At 34.9% G+C, this 15,809-nt stretch overlaps 1 protein-coding gene across 1 annotated transcript; it reads left to right on the forward strand.

Annotated features, from left to right (window-relative positions):
* The first annotated feature begins 1,845 nt into the window (after positions 1–1,845).
* LOC121980260 (pumilio homolog 24-like) lies at positions 1,846–15,239 on the forward strand. Its single transcript, XM_042532236.1, has 17 exons — positions 1,846–2,206; positions 2,501–2,554; positions 8,159–8,220; positions 8,287–8,368; positions 8,563–8,686; positions 8,774–8,857; positions 9,133–9,247; positions 10,109–10,259; positions 10,349–10,561; positions 10,878–10,949; positions 12,707–12,757; positions 12,827–12,877; positions 13,002–13,109; positions 13,186–13,356; positions 14,136–14,210; positions 14,436–14,680; positions 14,779–15,239. Exons 1-17 carry the CDS (start codon positions 1,958–1,960, stop codon positions 14,918–14,920), a joined length of 2,049 nt encoding a protein of 682 aa, XP_042388170.1. The 5' UTR covers positions 1,846–1,957; the 3' UTR covers positions 14,921–15,239.
* The last annotated feature ends 570 nt before the right edge of the window (positions 15,240–15,809 follow it).

The following is a 15,809-nucleotide window of genomic DNA, read 5'->3' on the forward strand; positions in this document are numbered from 1 at the left end:
ACACAATAAGAGGAAACTAAGTTGTGACACAGAAGATTGGGTCACACACATACCAGACTCATTTCAACAATGAGTCAAAAATGTCTTAGTTAAAGGTTTACTCAAATTAAAATTTATAGAAAATATAATTTGTAATGCTTGCCAACAAGGTAAATAAACCAAGTCAACCCACAAGTTAACCAACTTAAATAGAACTAACTCGATACTTGAGCTCCTACACTTAGACCTGTTTGATTCACATGGAGTCAAGTCACTAAACAAAAATCAATATTACTTAGTTATAATTGATAATTATTCAAGATTTTATTAGGTAAGATTTCTAAAAACTAAAGATAAAACCTTTGAAATCTTTAATAATTTTTGCAAGTTAATAGAATATGAAAAAGATACTAAAATTAAAAGTGATCATGGAGGAGAATTTGAAAATCATAAATTTATTGAATTTTATGAAATTAATGGATACAAATATGAGTACTCATGCCCTAGAACCCCCAACAAAATGATCTAGTAGAATAAAAAAATAGAACCTTACAAGAAACCGCTAGAACCATGTTAAATGAATACAACTTGAATAAATAATTCTGGGTTGAGACAATAAATACAGCATGCTACATTCAAAATAAGATTTTAATCAATAAATTTTAGAATAAAACTCTATATGAAATATATTATAATAAAATCCCCAACTTAAACTATTAAAGGTTTTTGGATGTAAAGTTCACATTCTAAACACTAAGGACTACTTAGGAAAATTTACATCAAAATCAACCCCTGGAATCTTTTTAGGGTACTCCACAACCAGTAGGACTTATAAAGTTTATAACAAAAGTACCTTATAAATTGAAGAAACAACTAATGTGATTTTTGATGAAGAAAATAACTTACTTAATTTAATAAAAGAAAATATTAATAAAAATACAGAAAATATTAATATAAGAAACATAGAAGATGATGAAGATATTTAATTTAAACCTAAAGAGTCAAAATAACCAGTTGTTGATCATGAAACAAGACCTTCTAGGATAAATTCCAACCACCAATTTGACCAAATTTTAGGTGACCCAACCCTAGGAGTACGAACTAGATCATCTTATAGAAAGCTAAGTCAGATAGTCCTTATTTCAAAGATTGAACTCAAGACTATAGAATAAGTCCTACCTGACCCAGACTGAATATTAGCAATGCAAGAGGAGTTAACCCAATTTGAAAGAAAGCAGGTTTGGGAACTAGTACCTAAACCTATAAATAAAACCATAATTAACACTAAATGGTATTTAGAAATAAATTGGATGATAAAGGCGAAATAGTAAGAAATAAAACAAGATTAGTAGTAAAAGAGTTTAGTCAAGTAGAAGGATTAGACTATGATGAAACCTATTTACTTACCGATGATTCAGGGGTTTAAGATGGTTTAGTCGGATTCTGCCGCCTCTTTGATTTTTACTTTCAACGTCGATGGAGATGACTTAGGGACGAAGTCGGGGAGTGCGTCGTCGATGGTTTGGAGTCACAGAGGTGGAGTGTGTCACTGATGGTTTGGAGTCACGGAGTAGAGTGCGTCGTCGAGTTTTGGAGTCATGGAGGAGTGCGTCATCGAAATTTAGAGTTATGAATCAGTATTCAACGTTGGGAGAGAAATGAGTAGTTGTACGTTTTAAATTCAAATGATAATAATATAATAATTTTGCAAGAGTTAGAGAGTTAAAATAAATAGATTGATTTGATTAGATATCACAAATAAATTTATTCTGATTCGGAGAGTGAATGTAAATGTTTAAATTTGTATAGAAATTTATAGGCAATTTTTTTTTTTAAATGGTTCGGCCGATTCGCAGTCTTCAAAACTGTCGGGTTCGGATTTTCTTCACGGGTTGTGAAATCTGATTAGGGTTTCTCGAATTTGCCTTTTAAACCTATAACCAAAACCCTAACCCCGGAATCGAGTGTAACTTTGCTCATGGCGGCCGGAAAGGAGCGCGGCGGCACGAAGAGGAAGCGCACCGTCTCAGTGGCTGAGGGAAGAAGCGGGACCTGGTCGAAGAAGCCAAAGGAGTCCGCTCCGAAGCCGGCAAAGCTCAAATTGCTGGATGCTAAGAAGTCCAAGGAGCCGGGGTTCAAAGCTAGTAAGCCTCCCAAGTCTGATAATAAGGCCTCTGTTCGGTCGAAGGAGCCTCAAACTCCAAAAGAACGGCGTTTGGCCTCTAAGGTCCGTTTACCTATGATGTTTCTGCATGCAGCGTTTTTTATTCTATTTGGCTTTCAGGATGAGTTATTATGTTGATAATACTGATATTTGTTGAGAAATTTTATTTTATCCTGAGTTTTTGTAAGCTTGATTCGAAGTTCACTGAGTTCAATCGTCGTTGTTTTATTCCCTTGAATTTACTGAGTATGATAATGAGGAGGAACAGAACTATATTTTTTCATTATTAATTTGCACTGACAACGCAGGACCATAAAACCCTGCCAAATTCTCAGTTTTGTTTGTCTGCTGGTTCAGGAAATGTCAGAAGCAAGGAAAAAGAAGAGGAAGCCAAATTACCACCTTGAGAAAGTAAGTTCGATTTTGATTGCACAATTGCGCCCTATTCATGTAAATATCATTAACGACTAGTGCCACTTACATAATTCAGTATTTCAGTGTTTTTTTTTAAGTTCTTAACCCACCCCTTTATATCTCATTAACTTCACTTGTTCCCACTCTAGTTCCAGGAATCAATGCATCTTGATCGTTGCAGACTTTTGTTGACTTGGAACCAGTGAATCTTGAATCTTGTTTACTAAATGTCTTCTGGCACATAATCCATTCACATGCCTCCCTAATGTTATGATAATATACTGCTTGGTTGATATGCTAAGTTTTTTGGAGTCCTATATGCAGGACATTGTCTGTTAGACATTTTTTAAAAAAAAATTGAAATAGTTAAAAATTGAAGAAGGGGGTTTCCAGTTGACATAATTTGATCATATCACCATATATTTTAAGATAAAATTATTCCCCCCACCTTCCCCTCCCCTCTTTCCTTGTTTTCTACTCACTTTTGCTCTCTCTTTAGCCCTCATTCTCACTGCTTCCCATATACCCTTATTTAAAATTTCTTTTTTTATTATTCTGCTTCAACAACCACCAAGCTTACCCCACTAAATGGGAGATCAGCTATATGGGGATTATTTGAATGGTTAGTAATGCCCTTTGGGCTGAAAAATGCATCAGCGGCGTTTCACCGGAAAATGGATTTGTGCTTCAAAGGGTGTGGAGAATTTCTGGTAGTTTATATCGATGACATATTAGTCTTCTCGACTAATGAAGAGCAACATTCCAAGCATATAAAATGATGGATATCTGTCAGAAAGAAGGTTTAGTCCTCTCCCCAACCTAAATGAAGATAGCTCAACCAGAAATCAAGTTTTTGGGAGTAATTATTGGTAACCGGAGGATTAAACTTCAACAACACATCATCAAGAAGATTATCAATTTTGATGAAGAAACCCTTACAACACTAAAGGGGTTAAGGTCTTTTCTGGGCATTCTAAATTATGCAAGATCTCATATCCCTAATCTAAGCAAGCTATTGGGGCCTCTCTACTCGAAGACATCCCCTCATGGGGACAGAAGATTTAAGACTTTAGATTGGGCAATAATTAAGGAAGTCAAGAAGTTAGTACAAACTCTACCTGACCTGGAGTCACCACCTGAAAATGCATACATTATTATTGAAACCGATGGTAGCATGGAAGGATGGGGTGAAGTTTGCAAATGGAAACAGTCAAAATTCGATTCAAGAAAGACTGAGAAGATCTGCGCATATGCAAGCGGTAAATTTCCAGTAATTAAATCAACCATTGATGCAGAGATGTACGACTTAATGCTATGAAGATTCATTATCTGGATCGTAAGGAGATTACCTTATGTACAGACTGTCATGCCATTATTAAATTCTTCAACAAGACGGTGGACAACAAGCCATCCCGAGTCAGGTGGATATCATTCATTGATTACATTACTGGTACTGGAGTTGAAATAAAATTCGAGCACATAGAAGGGACGAATAATGAGTTGGCAGACGCATTATCAAGATTAGTGCATCACATAACAAGATGAGGTATCACTTTCGCAAAATCAAATCAAATTATTAAAGCAAGTTGATGACTCAGTGGAAGAAACAAAAGATGCCTCTGCCACGATTAAAGATATCCTTGGTAAGACTATCCTGGCGTTAAGCGCAAAAGCAATATCTTTTTAGATTCCTGTACGAAAAGAGACTAAGCCTCGGGGAGCCGTGCCTTTTCATAGGTGGTATTGTAAGTGGTATTGTAAAACCAATGGGCGGCCACTGGTTTATGGCCGACAATGGTTAATAATTGGGGATGACAGACGTGTAAAGAGAAGAAAGATAAGATTCGCTCTTATCAGATCTTACTTTACTTAGCCTATAAAAACCCCTTCTTAGAAACTAGCAGGACACACGAAAATAATTCGGAGTTCTACTAGTGAGTGAGTGTGAGAAGATAAGAAGATAGTGTTTGTAATCCTTGAGTTCAAGTGCCTCAGCGCCCAGACTCAAAAGATCCTTTGTAAATTTGTGTGTCCTGCTAGTTTCTAAGAAGGGGTTTTTATAGGCTAAGTAAGATCTGATAAGAGCGAATCTTATCTTTCTTCTCTTTACACGCCTGTCATCCCCAATTATTAACCATTGTCGGCCCTAAACCAGTGGCCGCCCATTGGTTTTACAATACCACCTATGAAAAGACACGGCTCCCCGAGGCTCAGTCTCTTTTCGTACAGGAATTTAAAAAGATATTGCTTTTGCGCTTAATGCCAGGATAGTCTTACCAAGGATATCTTTAATCGTGGCAGAGGCATCTTTTGTTTCTTCCACTGAGTCATCAACTTGCTTTAATAATTTGATTTGATTTTGCGAAAGTGATACCTCATCTTGTTATGTTATGCACTAATCTTGATAATGCGTCTGCCAGCTCATTATTCGTCCCTTCTATGTGCTCGAACTTTATTTCAACTCCAGTACCAGTAATGTAATCAATGAATGATATCCACCTGACTCGGGATGGCTTGTTGTCCACCGTCTTGTTGAAGAATTTAATAATGGCATGACAGTCTGTACATAAGGTAATCTCCTTACGATCCAGATAATGAATCTTCATAGCATTAAGTGCCTCCATGCAGGCGTATATCTCTGCATCAATGGTTGATTTAATTACTGGAAATTTACCGCTTGCATAAGCGTAGATCTTCTCAGTCTTTCTTGAATCGAATTTTGACTGTTTCCATTTGCAAACTGCACCCCATCCTTCCATGCTACCATCGGTTTCAATAATAATGTATGCATTTTCAGGTGGTGACTCCAGGTCAGGTAGAGTTTGTACTAACTTCTTGACTTCCTTAATTATTGCCCAATCTGAAGTCTTAAATCTTTTGTCCCCATGAGGGGATGTCTTCGAGTAGAGAGGCCCCAATAGCTTGCTTAGATTAGGGATATGAGATCTTGCATAATTTAGAATGCCCAGAAAAGACCTTAACCCCTTTAGTGTTGTAAGGGTTTCTTCATCAAAATTGATAATCTTCTTGATGATGTGTTGTTGAAGTTTAATCCTCCGGTTACCAATAATTACTCCCAAAAACTCGATTTCTGGTTGAGCTATCTTCATTTTGGTTGGGGAGAGGACTAAACCTTCTTTCTGACAGATATCCATCATTTTACAGAGATGCTTGGAATGTTGCTCTTTATTAGTCGAGAAGACTAATATGTCATCAATATAAACTACCAGAAATTCTTCACACCCTTTGAAGCACATATCCATTTTCCGCTGAAATACCGCTGGTGCATTTTTCAGCCCAAAGGGCATTGCTAACCATTCAAATAATCCCTGTGGTACCCAAAAAGCTGTCCATGGTATCGACTCAGGGTTCATCATGACCTGATGAAATCCTGACTTCAGGTCAAATTTTGAAAAGATCTTCCCATTTCCTATCTTTTTCAGAATCAGATTAATACCAGGTAAAGAGTACTGATCTTTATGAGTATTGTCATTAAGAGTCTTGTAATTGAAAACAAGTCTCTCTTTGCCCATCTTTTCTTGGCCGGTAATAGGATCCATAATAGTTCCTGATTCAACAATGAATGCCATAGTTCTATGTCGGCTTGTACTTGGCCTAATTACCTTTAACTTCAGCAATAAATCAATATGAATTCCAAAGGAAGCTTCCATTGCCGGGGTAATATGTTTCAGAGGTTTATCCTGTATTGTGATGTCAGGATTAATAATATCTAAGGTACAGATTACCTTATTTTTTGCCCAATGCTGCACAGGATTGTCTCCAATAAACCCAGCTTCCTTTAACCTTTGTAATGTTGGTGCAAATTGTGTCTTGAAATCAATCCCTATAAGAGCTTGTTGCTTAGGGATTAATAATTCCTCAGAAAGATTTAAATATTCATCCTCATTCATTTCTAACTCCGGAATTGCCTTGGCTGAAACATAAATTTCAGAAGAAGTATTTATTGTAGTAATTTCTTTATAGAAAGTTACCTCCGTTCCTTCAATTCTTAGACCTCCTGCCATTGATCTGATAAAATTACAGCCAATTAGCATCTGAATTCCATCTTTAAGATTCATCTCAAGTTGGTAAGTGAAAGGTATCCGAAATTTATGCACCCCAATCATCATATATCCATTCCTTAACTTCTTTGTTGACTCCTGCTGGGAATTAATTCCTGAAAAGATTACCTTGTAATTAATTTCTTCAAATGCTCCTTTAGGTAAAGCGTCCTTGCATATGCAGCAGGTCGTAGCTCCGGTGTCCAATATGGCTTGAACTTTAGTATCAGCTATACCCGGAATTTGTATCATAACCTCCATGTTATATAACCGGTTTATAAGAGATTTCTTTGCCGCTGAAAAAGCAAACTCTTGACTTGTTGATGCTTCTGTGATTGCTGTGGTTGAGCCAAATGAACCAGTAGCTCTAGCCGTTTCTCCCAAATTTTCTACCTCTATCAGGGGAGGGTTCATAATTTTTTCAAATATCAACTGTGCCACGCAGCTGCCATTTTCAAGTGAAAGAGTTAAAGTTGAAAAATTACAAATTAATAGTTGTACCTTACATCGCCTAAGTATATATTTGTACCATCTTAGACATGTATGTCAGAGCTATATATTTCTTTTATATTTTGAAAAAAAACACTTTGTTTTTTCTTCTTGTTTTGACATACTCTATTGCTTCAGCTTTTTCTTCCTCTAATAGTCTATTAATCATTTGGTTCAAGGTAAATCACATAGAATTTGACTAGAATATTTGGAAAAAATGGATTGCCATATGTTCTTTTAGGATCCACTTTGGATAGAAATTGTATATTAATTGAAAAAAATAATTACCATCATAAATAAAAGTCAGAGGTTAGAATTAAGAACATATATCTTAATTATGGTCAATAAAAATTGTTATCATAACAAATCTATTTTTTTGGATACATAATGTAATTAATGACATTTAAAATTTTGACTTATGTAATGGCAAATATGCAATTTCTCTAATTTCGAAGAATCACTATGTAAACACTGCTAAAAGTTTTGCACATGTGATGTTTGTCTTAATCTGCTCGCCAGGTAATCTGCATTACTCTGCAAGATGACACTTCAATCCACTAAATGCTGCCTAATAATGTTTTGGTACCTGGTTCACGGCATCAAAGACCTAAAGATGAAGATGAGATAGAGTTACTATTTTTAGTTAAATCACTCATACTGAATATCTAGTTGGCCAACACTTATAACACCAAGTTTATAGCAATCTCAGAGAATCCATCCCATGCATTGGCCTTTAGGAGCCCAAATTCAGGGTCAACTTGTTCCCATTTTTCATTCTATTGTGTTCTTGCATTCACCAGTTATAAATACATTAACCAATTTGTTCAAACATTTTATTCTTTGTTTTTCCTGGTTGTTTCATATCTTCATCGAAGCTGATATGATGACATTTATTTCTTTCTCATAGTCATACTACATCGTCATTTTAAAAATTTTACACAATTTTCTGATTTTCTTTTGTTCCCTCTTCAACGTGTTGAGATACATACATTTTCAGAATATTCAAAGCTGTTTGTTAGATTTTTATCTAAGAAGTTAAAGTATCTTGCAGGAGCTTGCTTCTTTGTGGGAAAAAATGAGACGTTACAATGTTGGCAATGAAGAACGATCCAAGTAAGTGCTCAATGAGTTATCTCCCTCCCTATCTTGTTTATCTATAATATCGGTGTATATCTTTAGGCTAGTAACTCAAGCTCTACAGAAGATGAATGGAAAATATTTGGAGATTGCTGGCTCGCATGTTCTTGCACGGGTGTTCCAAGTGAGTCAAGTTTTTACTATGGGCCCTATTATTCCATTATGAAATAAAAATCCAGTGCTTGATCTCCTTGTGTTTCAGTTTCATATTGTCACTATGTTACTTGCAGTGGAATATTAGACATAGAGTTCTTCATCAAATGACATGTTTAGGGTTTACATGAATTTAGTTCATTATTGATTTTCACTATTCCTCAGACATGTGTCAAGTACTGTACGCAAGAAGAAAGGGATTCTATTTTTGATGCTCTTCGGCCTCATCTTCTCGCCCTTTCATGCAAAAAATATGCAGTTCATTTAGTAAAGAAAATTTTGGATCATGGTATTTTCCCTAACTCATGGGTAGTAGATGTTTCTTTTATGCAAGTCTTTTGTAAAGTCGACTAAATTTCTTCCTTTTGTACCTCAGCTAGCAAAAAACAATTAGAAGTGTTCATATCCTCTCTTCACGGCCATGTTACCGCACTTCTGCGTCATTCAGTTGGATCTGCAGGTATGCATGATATAAGCAATTCATGCAATGCAATTTTTTTTTTGGATCTTTAAAGCTAATTTTAATTTGTTGAAAAAGGAAGTCGGGTTATATGCAAGCCTATTGTGATTATTCTGCAAGTGCAAGAATTATTGTTATAAATTATATCATCTCAATATTTCAGATTTGTATTAGATAGGATCATTAGCTTGAATCTACATAATCGCATTTGATTTAAATAAAAAAGGATTGGTTCTGAGTTTTCAACACGGTTTTATTTTTTTTCCTTTTTGCAGTCATTGACTACGTGTTCCATTTGGCGAGTGGGTCTCAAAAACAAAGCCTTTTGGTGGAGATGTACTCTACTGAGCTTCAGTTATTTAAGGACCTAACCTTGACAAATTCTGGCAGGTAAGCGATGGGAAAGGTTCTTTTCCCATATGCATCTTATTTTTGTGACAGTTTGTTGCTTCTCTTTCTCTGACCACCGATTCTGTTAATGCAACATTATTCTAAAAAATTCTACAAGACAGTTATTGGACTAATATAGAAGGGGAGATGGGAGAATGTTAACAAAGAGAAAAAGAGTGGCTTGGAGAAGGTTTTTTAAATGGAAAGTTAGAAATGTTATATTTACTGAGCTGTTTTGACAGTGTACCATGTTGGCACTCAGGATTTTGGCATGCATTTATTTTAAAAAATAACACTAACAACTACATTGTCAATTGATTTGAAATATTTTAATAAATGCTGTGGCGATACTCCACGACATGTGATAAAGTGTGCCTTAATGAATTTACGCATTCAATCATCTTCAACTTAGATTTTTTTTACTTTAAATATATACCAATTATACAAATGAATTTTCCTTAATTTTAGTATAACACATGTTGAGAAGAATTTGAGTAAGCATTAATTTTATTTTTAAGTAATTTTGTTTTCTTTTTCTTTGCTTAATTATTTTTGAAAATAAGACTAAAAATTAGGTAATGAATTAAACTAGAATTTTGGAAAACAAGTTACAAAAAAAATAAATTACGTGCATTAGTAAAATTTCACTTAAGCTCATCTCAGTCAGTTTTGATGCATGCTGACATGGGCCAACACAGTACGATACTAATTGGCCAACGCCAAGTTTTGCTAATGTATTGAAGTAGTACACTTTGGCAACCCCTGTCTGGCATGACATGGAATTTCAAACCATGCATCAGAATAACTTTGTTGTTATTTTTTTTTATCTTGATGATCTTATTATGTGCTGTCTTATTTCAGACTGGTGGATATAATTTCTAGGCTCCAACTACAAAAATCATCTGTAGTACGTCATATGTATTCTGTATTTCAGTCATTAATTGAGAAAGGGATTGTCAACCATTCAATTGTGCACAAAGCAATCCTTGAGTTTTTTACCATTGCCGACAAGGTGATTTTCTCACTCTAACATTCATGCTAATAAGACTTTGTCTAATGTGTTTCCTCTTAAGATCTTATCTAATATGTTTCCCTCTTAAGTCCTCTGCTGCAGATGTGATTCAACAACTTATACCTCTTCTTGTGCAAGATTCACTTACTGAAGAGGAGAATACACAAATCTCAGCCCCAGAGACGCAGAAGAAGAGGAAAAACAAAAGCAAAAATGTAAAAGAGCCTCTTCTTGCACGAATGGTCCGAACAAGAGATGGACTAAAGATCTGTATCATCTGTGTAAAGCATGCAACTGCAAAGGTGTGTGTTATGATTATGTGTGCTTATTCATTTCTTTTAGCCAGCTCTGGTGCTTATTAGGGACAATTATTTTCAATATATTTAGATTGATAGCACAAGAGTATGTTTGTCCTTTTTATGTTTTTTTTTTGTTTCTATGACCTAGTATTATGGCCACCCCTGACAACTTGTTTTAGTAGGTGATTATTTGGCACTTTCATTTGGAAAGATGCAACTTAGTGATTTTCTTAGGATATAGATTATAATTACTTTAACCTCAGAAAAAATGTTTTTTCTGCAAAACCTTATCCTTGAGTTTGAATTGTGGTTCTCTCAGGAAAGGAAAAAAATTATTAAAGGCGTGAAAAGTCATATCAGAAAGCTTTCTCTTGATCAGTTTGGAAGTCTTGTAAGTGCTCTCTTAACCCTTTAGTTCTGGAAGCATATGAAGCTATCCAAGTTTGATTACTATATCATGTTCTTGCTCTCCTGTAACTTTATTATTTGTGCCCTTTTGGTATGAATATTATTTTCTCTAGATAATAACACAGCTTTCATTTTGTTCGCTTTTCTGCCTTGTGTATATTAATTATCAGTTAGATACATCTATTAATAATTTTCATTATTTTTCTCGGTTCAAAGGTATAGAGTTGTTGGAGTTGCATGAGCATCTATCAAGGTTTTAGATAGTTTGATTTGTTTTTCTTTTGAGTAGAGTTTCATATTACAAGAAAATATTTTTTTGTTAGGACTTTTTTTTTGCATGATTTGTTTGTTTAGTTTGTCATCTTTTGATCTCCTAGTCTAACAATAGTTTAGATAGTTTTAATTGTTTGATATGATTTGTTTGTAATGGCCCATTAGTAATAATAAGATCTAATGTGTTGTAATTTATTTTTCGACAATTTACCAAACAACGCACCTAAAGTTTTAAATTTACTAAAAGGCGTATGTTACTTTACTATTTACCAAAGGGAGCACCTTTTCAAATGCAATTCCTGTTTTACCCTTCTGACAATCTGACCTTTTCTACCATTTTTCTCTCTCTTCTCTTTTTACAAGCATGCATAACATATGAATAACATTACATAGATTTAGTCAATTTTTTAATAACATTTTAATACATCTAAAGAAGCCAAAATAAATAATGGATAGTATATTTGAATTCCTTGCAATCTCAGAAATCCACTATAAGTGAAATGAGTGTAATCGGAGCTCTCTAGGTCCATCAGTGGATTTCGGTCAAAATCCACTGATGGATATAGAGGGTTACGGTTGCACCCATTTCAGTTCTTATGGATTTCTGAGGTTTCAAGGAGTTTAAATATGATATCCATTATTTATTTCGGCTTTTCATAGATGTTAATATGTAAAATGGAAGAATCATTAAAAAGACCCATATGGAATCATATCAGGCCCACGTATATGGTATCCATTATTTATTTCAGCTTTTCATAGATGTTAATATGTAAAATGGAAGAATCGTCAAAAGGGTCCACATTGGGCCTGATATGGAATGATATCGGGCCTAATATGATTTCATATCAGGCTCATTCCATATCAGGTCCAATATGGGCTTTTTTGACGATTCTTTCATTTTACATGTTAACAACTCTGAAAAGCTAAAATAAATAATGAATACCATATTTGAATTCCTTGAAACCTGAGAAACCCATAGAAACTGAAATGAGTATAATCGGAGCTCTCTAGGTCCAATAGTGGGTTTTGATCGAAATCCACTGATGGACCTAGAGAGCTTCGATTACACTCATTTCAGTTCCGGTGGATTTCTGAGATTGCAAGGAGTTCAAATATGCTAACCATTATTTATTTTGGTTTCTTTAAATGTATTAAAATATTATTAAAAAATTGACTAAATCTTATGTAATATTATTCATATGTTCTGCATGCCTATAAAAAAGAGAAGAGAGAGAAAAACGGTAGAGAAAAGAAAAACACGGTAGAAAAAGTCATATTGTCAAGAGGGTAAAATTGGAATTGCACTTGAAAATGTGCACCCTTTGGTAAATAGTAAAGTAACATACGCCTTTTAGTAAATTTAAAACTTTAGGTGCGCTGTTTGGTAAATTGCCGTTGATTTTTTAAAGATGAAAGAAAATATCTGACATCATGAATTCATACTAATTTTACAATATTTTATTTCAGTTGCTTGTTTGTACCCTTTCAGTAGTGGATGACACAAAGCTTCTAACAAAGGTTAGTAGTTCCTCTGTTTATTTGATAAAACATTGTCAATTCATAACAAAATTGGAGATCATCTTACAGATTGTGATACAAGAACTCCAAACGATGCTGAAGGAGCTAGTATTGGATAAGGTATTTGCTTTTGCATTATACAAGCTGATGCGTTGCACAGGAACAATTATGTTAGTGTTTGTGGTTTTAACTAAACCTGTTTTCTTGCTACTAATGAAAAAAAGGTTTTTTTATCACTTACCAGAATGGAAGGCGAATGATACTACAGCTGCTTCATCCACATAGTTCACTATATTTCACACCTGAGGACCTGGTTTGTTTGAATTTATCTGTTGCTTCTCTCTTTGAACAGGCAAGCACATAATTCTACCCACTTTGTGCTTTCACCAGAGTTGGGAATAAATCAAAGCCCTTGAAATTCATTGCAGGCGGATGAGACAAAGGATGTCTCAGAAATAAACCAAGTTCCAGTAGAACAAGGGGAGAACTTGATTGATAATAATGAAAAGGAAGGTAGAATAGTTCAGTCTGCTACTGGAAGCAAGAAAGACTCGTTTCGTAGGAGACGTGAATTATTAGTCGAGAGTGGGCTTGCTGAGGTAAAACTCACTAATTTTTTTTTTTTGAGAAAATAAAATACTATTCTGCTTGTATAATGTGCATACAACACATTATTCTCAAGGAATTATTCTTTTTCTACCTCTTATTAGCCTGAGCTTATTACAACATAATAATATGCAGTGGTGTCTCATGCATGTTCAATATTTTAAATTGGCACATAGTTATTGGGATCTATTGTAAGCTATGCTCTTACAAACTGAAGCACATAATATTGCTAATAAAGATTTTGATACTGCATGAATATACTTGACTCTTCTTTAGCTATGACTTGTAGATTAACCGAATTGAATAATCAGATTATGCAGTGGGCTGTTGATTGAACACTATCACATATATGATGTTCATGTAGGGATAGATGGAAGGAAATTGTGGGCTCTGTAATCTAGAGGATCAATCAGATATTTAGAAGCATAAGTTAGTGGTATTTAGAAATGGAAATTGTCATATGTTTTCTGAAGTTGTGTTCCTTATGGAGAAAAGGTGAGGAAAAAGAAGCGAGGGTAGGGAAAATGGGGTAAGAAAAGAGTTTTCTTCCATTTCTTTGGGTAGAAAGGGGGAAGAGAGGGAATATCCTCTCGACTGATTTGGCTTTCTCCCAAATTGAACCTCTTTTTTCTTTTTCTAAATTTTCAGTCATCATTACAGATCTCTAGTATTTTTAAAATGTAGATGTTGGGAATCCAAAATCAAGTCTACTGTTTTTTAGTGCATGCAATATGTGAATATAATAAAGAAAGATGTGATGATTTTATTGCAGGGACTCTTTGGAATTTGTATTGATAATATTGGCGAGCTACTCTGTTCGAACTTTGGCAAAGATGTTGTTTATGAGGTTTGGCCTGCCATTTCTCTTTTTGAACTACATAACTTATTTAGTCTGGCCAACAGCCCTGGAATTTTCTCATTTCTTGGTTATTCTGGTTCCTGTTGATGATCCTTGGATTTTGTTTTTAAATTTAATATTTAAGGGTTTCTCGGCAAGTGATTTTTTTGCATGGATTTAATCCTCAGAGATGACCCCTCATATTTTTTGTCGTACCAATCCCCTCTGTTGCAGTTAGCTGTTGGTGGAAGCGATGGCATCTTGCAATCTTTTACTGATAGAATAACTGCCTTGCATGAAGCAATTGCTTCTCTAGCTGTGTTGCCCAAGACAAATGAAACAGAAGAGGAACATGTTTTCGAGAACTTTCACTCTAGCAGGCTGATCAGGAAACTTGTTCTCAACTCCCCTAGTTTTGCCACTACTCTGTGGAAAATGGCTCTAGAAGGCAAGTGTGACATTTGGGCTCAAGGTCACAGGTAAGAAACAAATTGCTCTTCTTTGGTAAAAAGATCATGAATGTGATATCCATTAATAGATTATCTGCCAATGTACATCTTCTGGTGGCCTCTTACAGTTCCAAAATACTACATGCATTCCTACAATCATCAGTTTCTGCAATCCAAGATTTGGCAAAGCCTGAGCTTCAGCTTTTGATGGACCGTGACGTTCTGAAAGCCCCTGACAGCAAGCTTCCAGAAAAAGCAGCTGATTCCTAAGAAGCAAAGTTTCTTTTTTGTCCCAAGTCTTTAATGTCTTTAATTGCCTCTTAGTATAAGCACACTCCTTGTGAAGTTTTTCTTTATCGTACCCTGATGCAAATTTGGCTTTAGTAGGGTTTATATATCAGCTGAAAGAAGTTGCAGCATTTCTTGACAAATCCGGATTCAGGCAATCATGATTGACTGTTTATTCTTGCGGGTTAATAGCTTCATGAGAGGAGAAACGATTTCTAGTTTTATGTGTATAACTATAGCAGAAAAATGGTCCTTTTATCTTCAGATTGATTTCTAGTTTTAGACTGGTATGTTGATGCCATGGATCGAGTTTGGGGGTTTAAATATGGTCATTCATAAAACTAACGTAGGAGGGAAGAAAATCAAAGAAATGCAAAATATATCTATAATATTAAATTACGTTAAATCAAAGAAATTTATTCTGTTAAAAAACTTACGTTAGATCTCATTGTCACTTGCAATATAAATTTTAATAGAAAATTACGAGTGTAAGTACCTTGCGGGGTTAAGTTACAATTTTGTAAAAGCTTTCTGGATAAGAATTTAAGTTCTGTGTTTAAGTTGTGTATCTAAGTGTATAGAGATTTAGGTAAACACATGAGCATCTGTTATGGTAAAAGACACTAGTGGTCGTGAATAATGGGGAGTCGATGGGTTTAGTGTATTTGGAAGACAAGAAATTGTAGAAAAGTATCTTAGGGTGAGAAGGATTCATGGGGTGTATTTAAGAGATGAGAAATCAAAAAGAAGATTGCTTGAGGAGAAGAATGTAATTGAGTTGTAGTGAGCTTAATTTCGAGATGTAATCACTCAGACGATCAGAGAAGAAAATAGTCAACTTCACAAGTTGACCACTCAGCAGCATCTATTA

The sequence above is a fragment of the Zingiber officinale genome, chromosome 5A, assembly GCF_018446385.1.
Source record: "Zingiber officinale cultivar Zhangliang chromosome 5A, Zo_v1.1, whole genome shotgun sequence".
Classification (NCBI taxonomy): Eukaryota; Viridiplantae; Streptophyta; class Magnoliopsida; order Zingiberales; family Zingiberaceae; genus Zingiber; species Zingiber officinale.

Excerpts from the sequence above, each read along its gene's own strand:
- LOC121980260 (XM_042532236.1), top strand. The coding sequence starts at position 1,958 with ATGGCGGCCGGAAAGGAGCGCGGCGGCACGAAGAGGAAGCGCACCGTC. Across the intron at positions 8,221-8,286 it reads GGCAATGAAGAACGATCCAA|GCTAGTAACTCAAGCTCTAC; the intron begins GTAAGTGCTCAA and ends GTATATCTTTAG. Across the intron at positions 10,950-12,706 it reads TTGATCAGTTTGGAAGTCTT|TTGCTTGTTTGTACCCTTTC; the intron begins GTAAGTGCTCTC and ends ATTTTATTTCAG.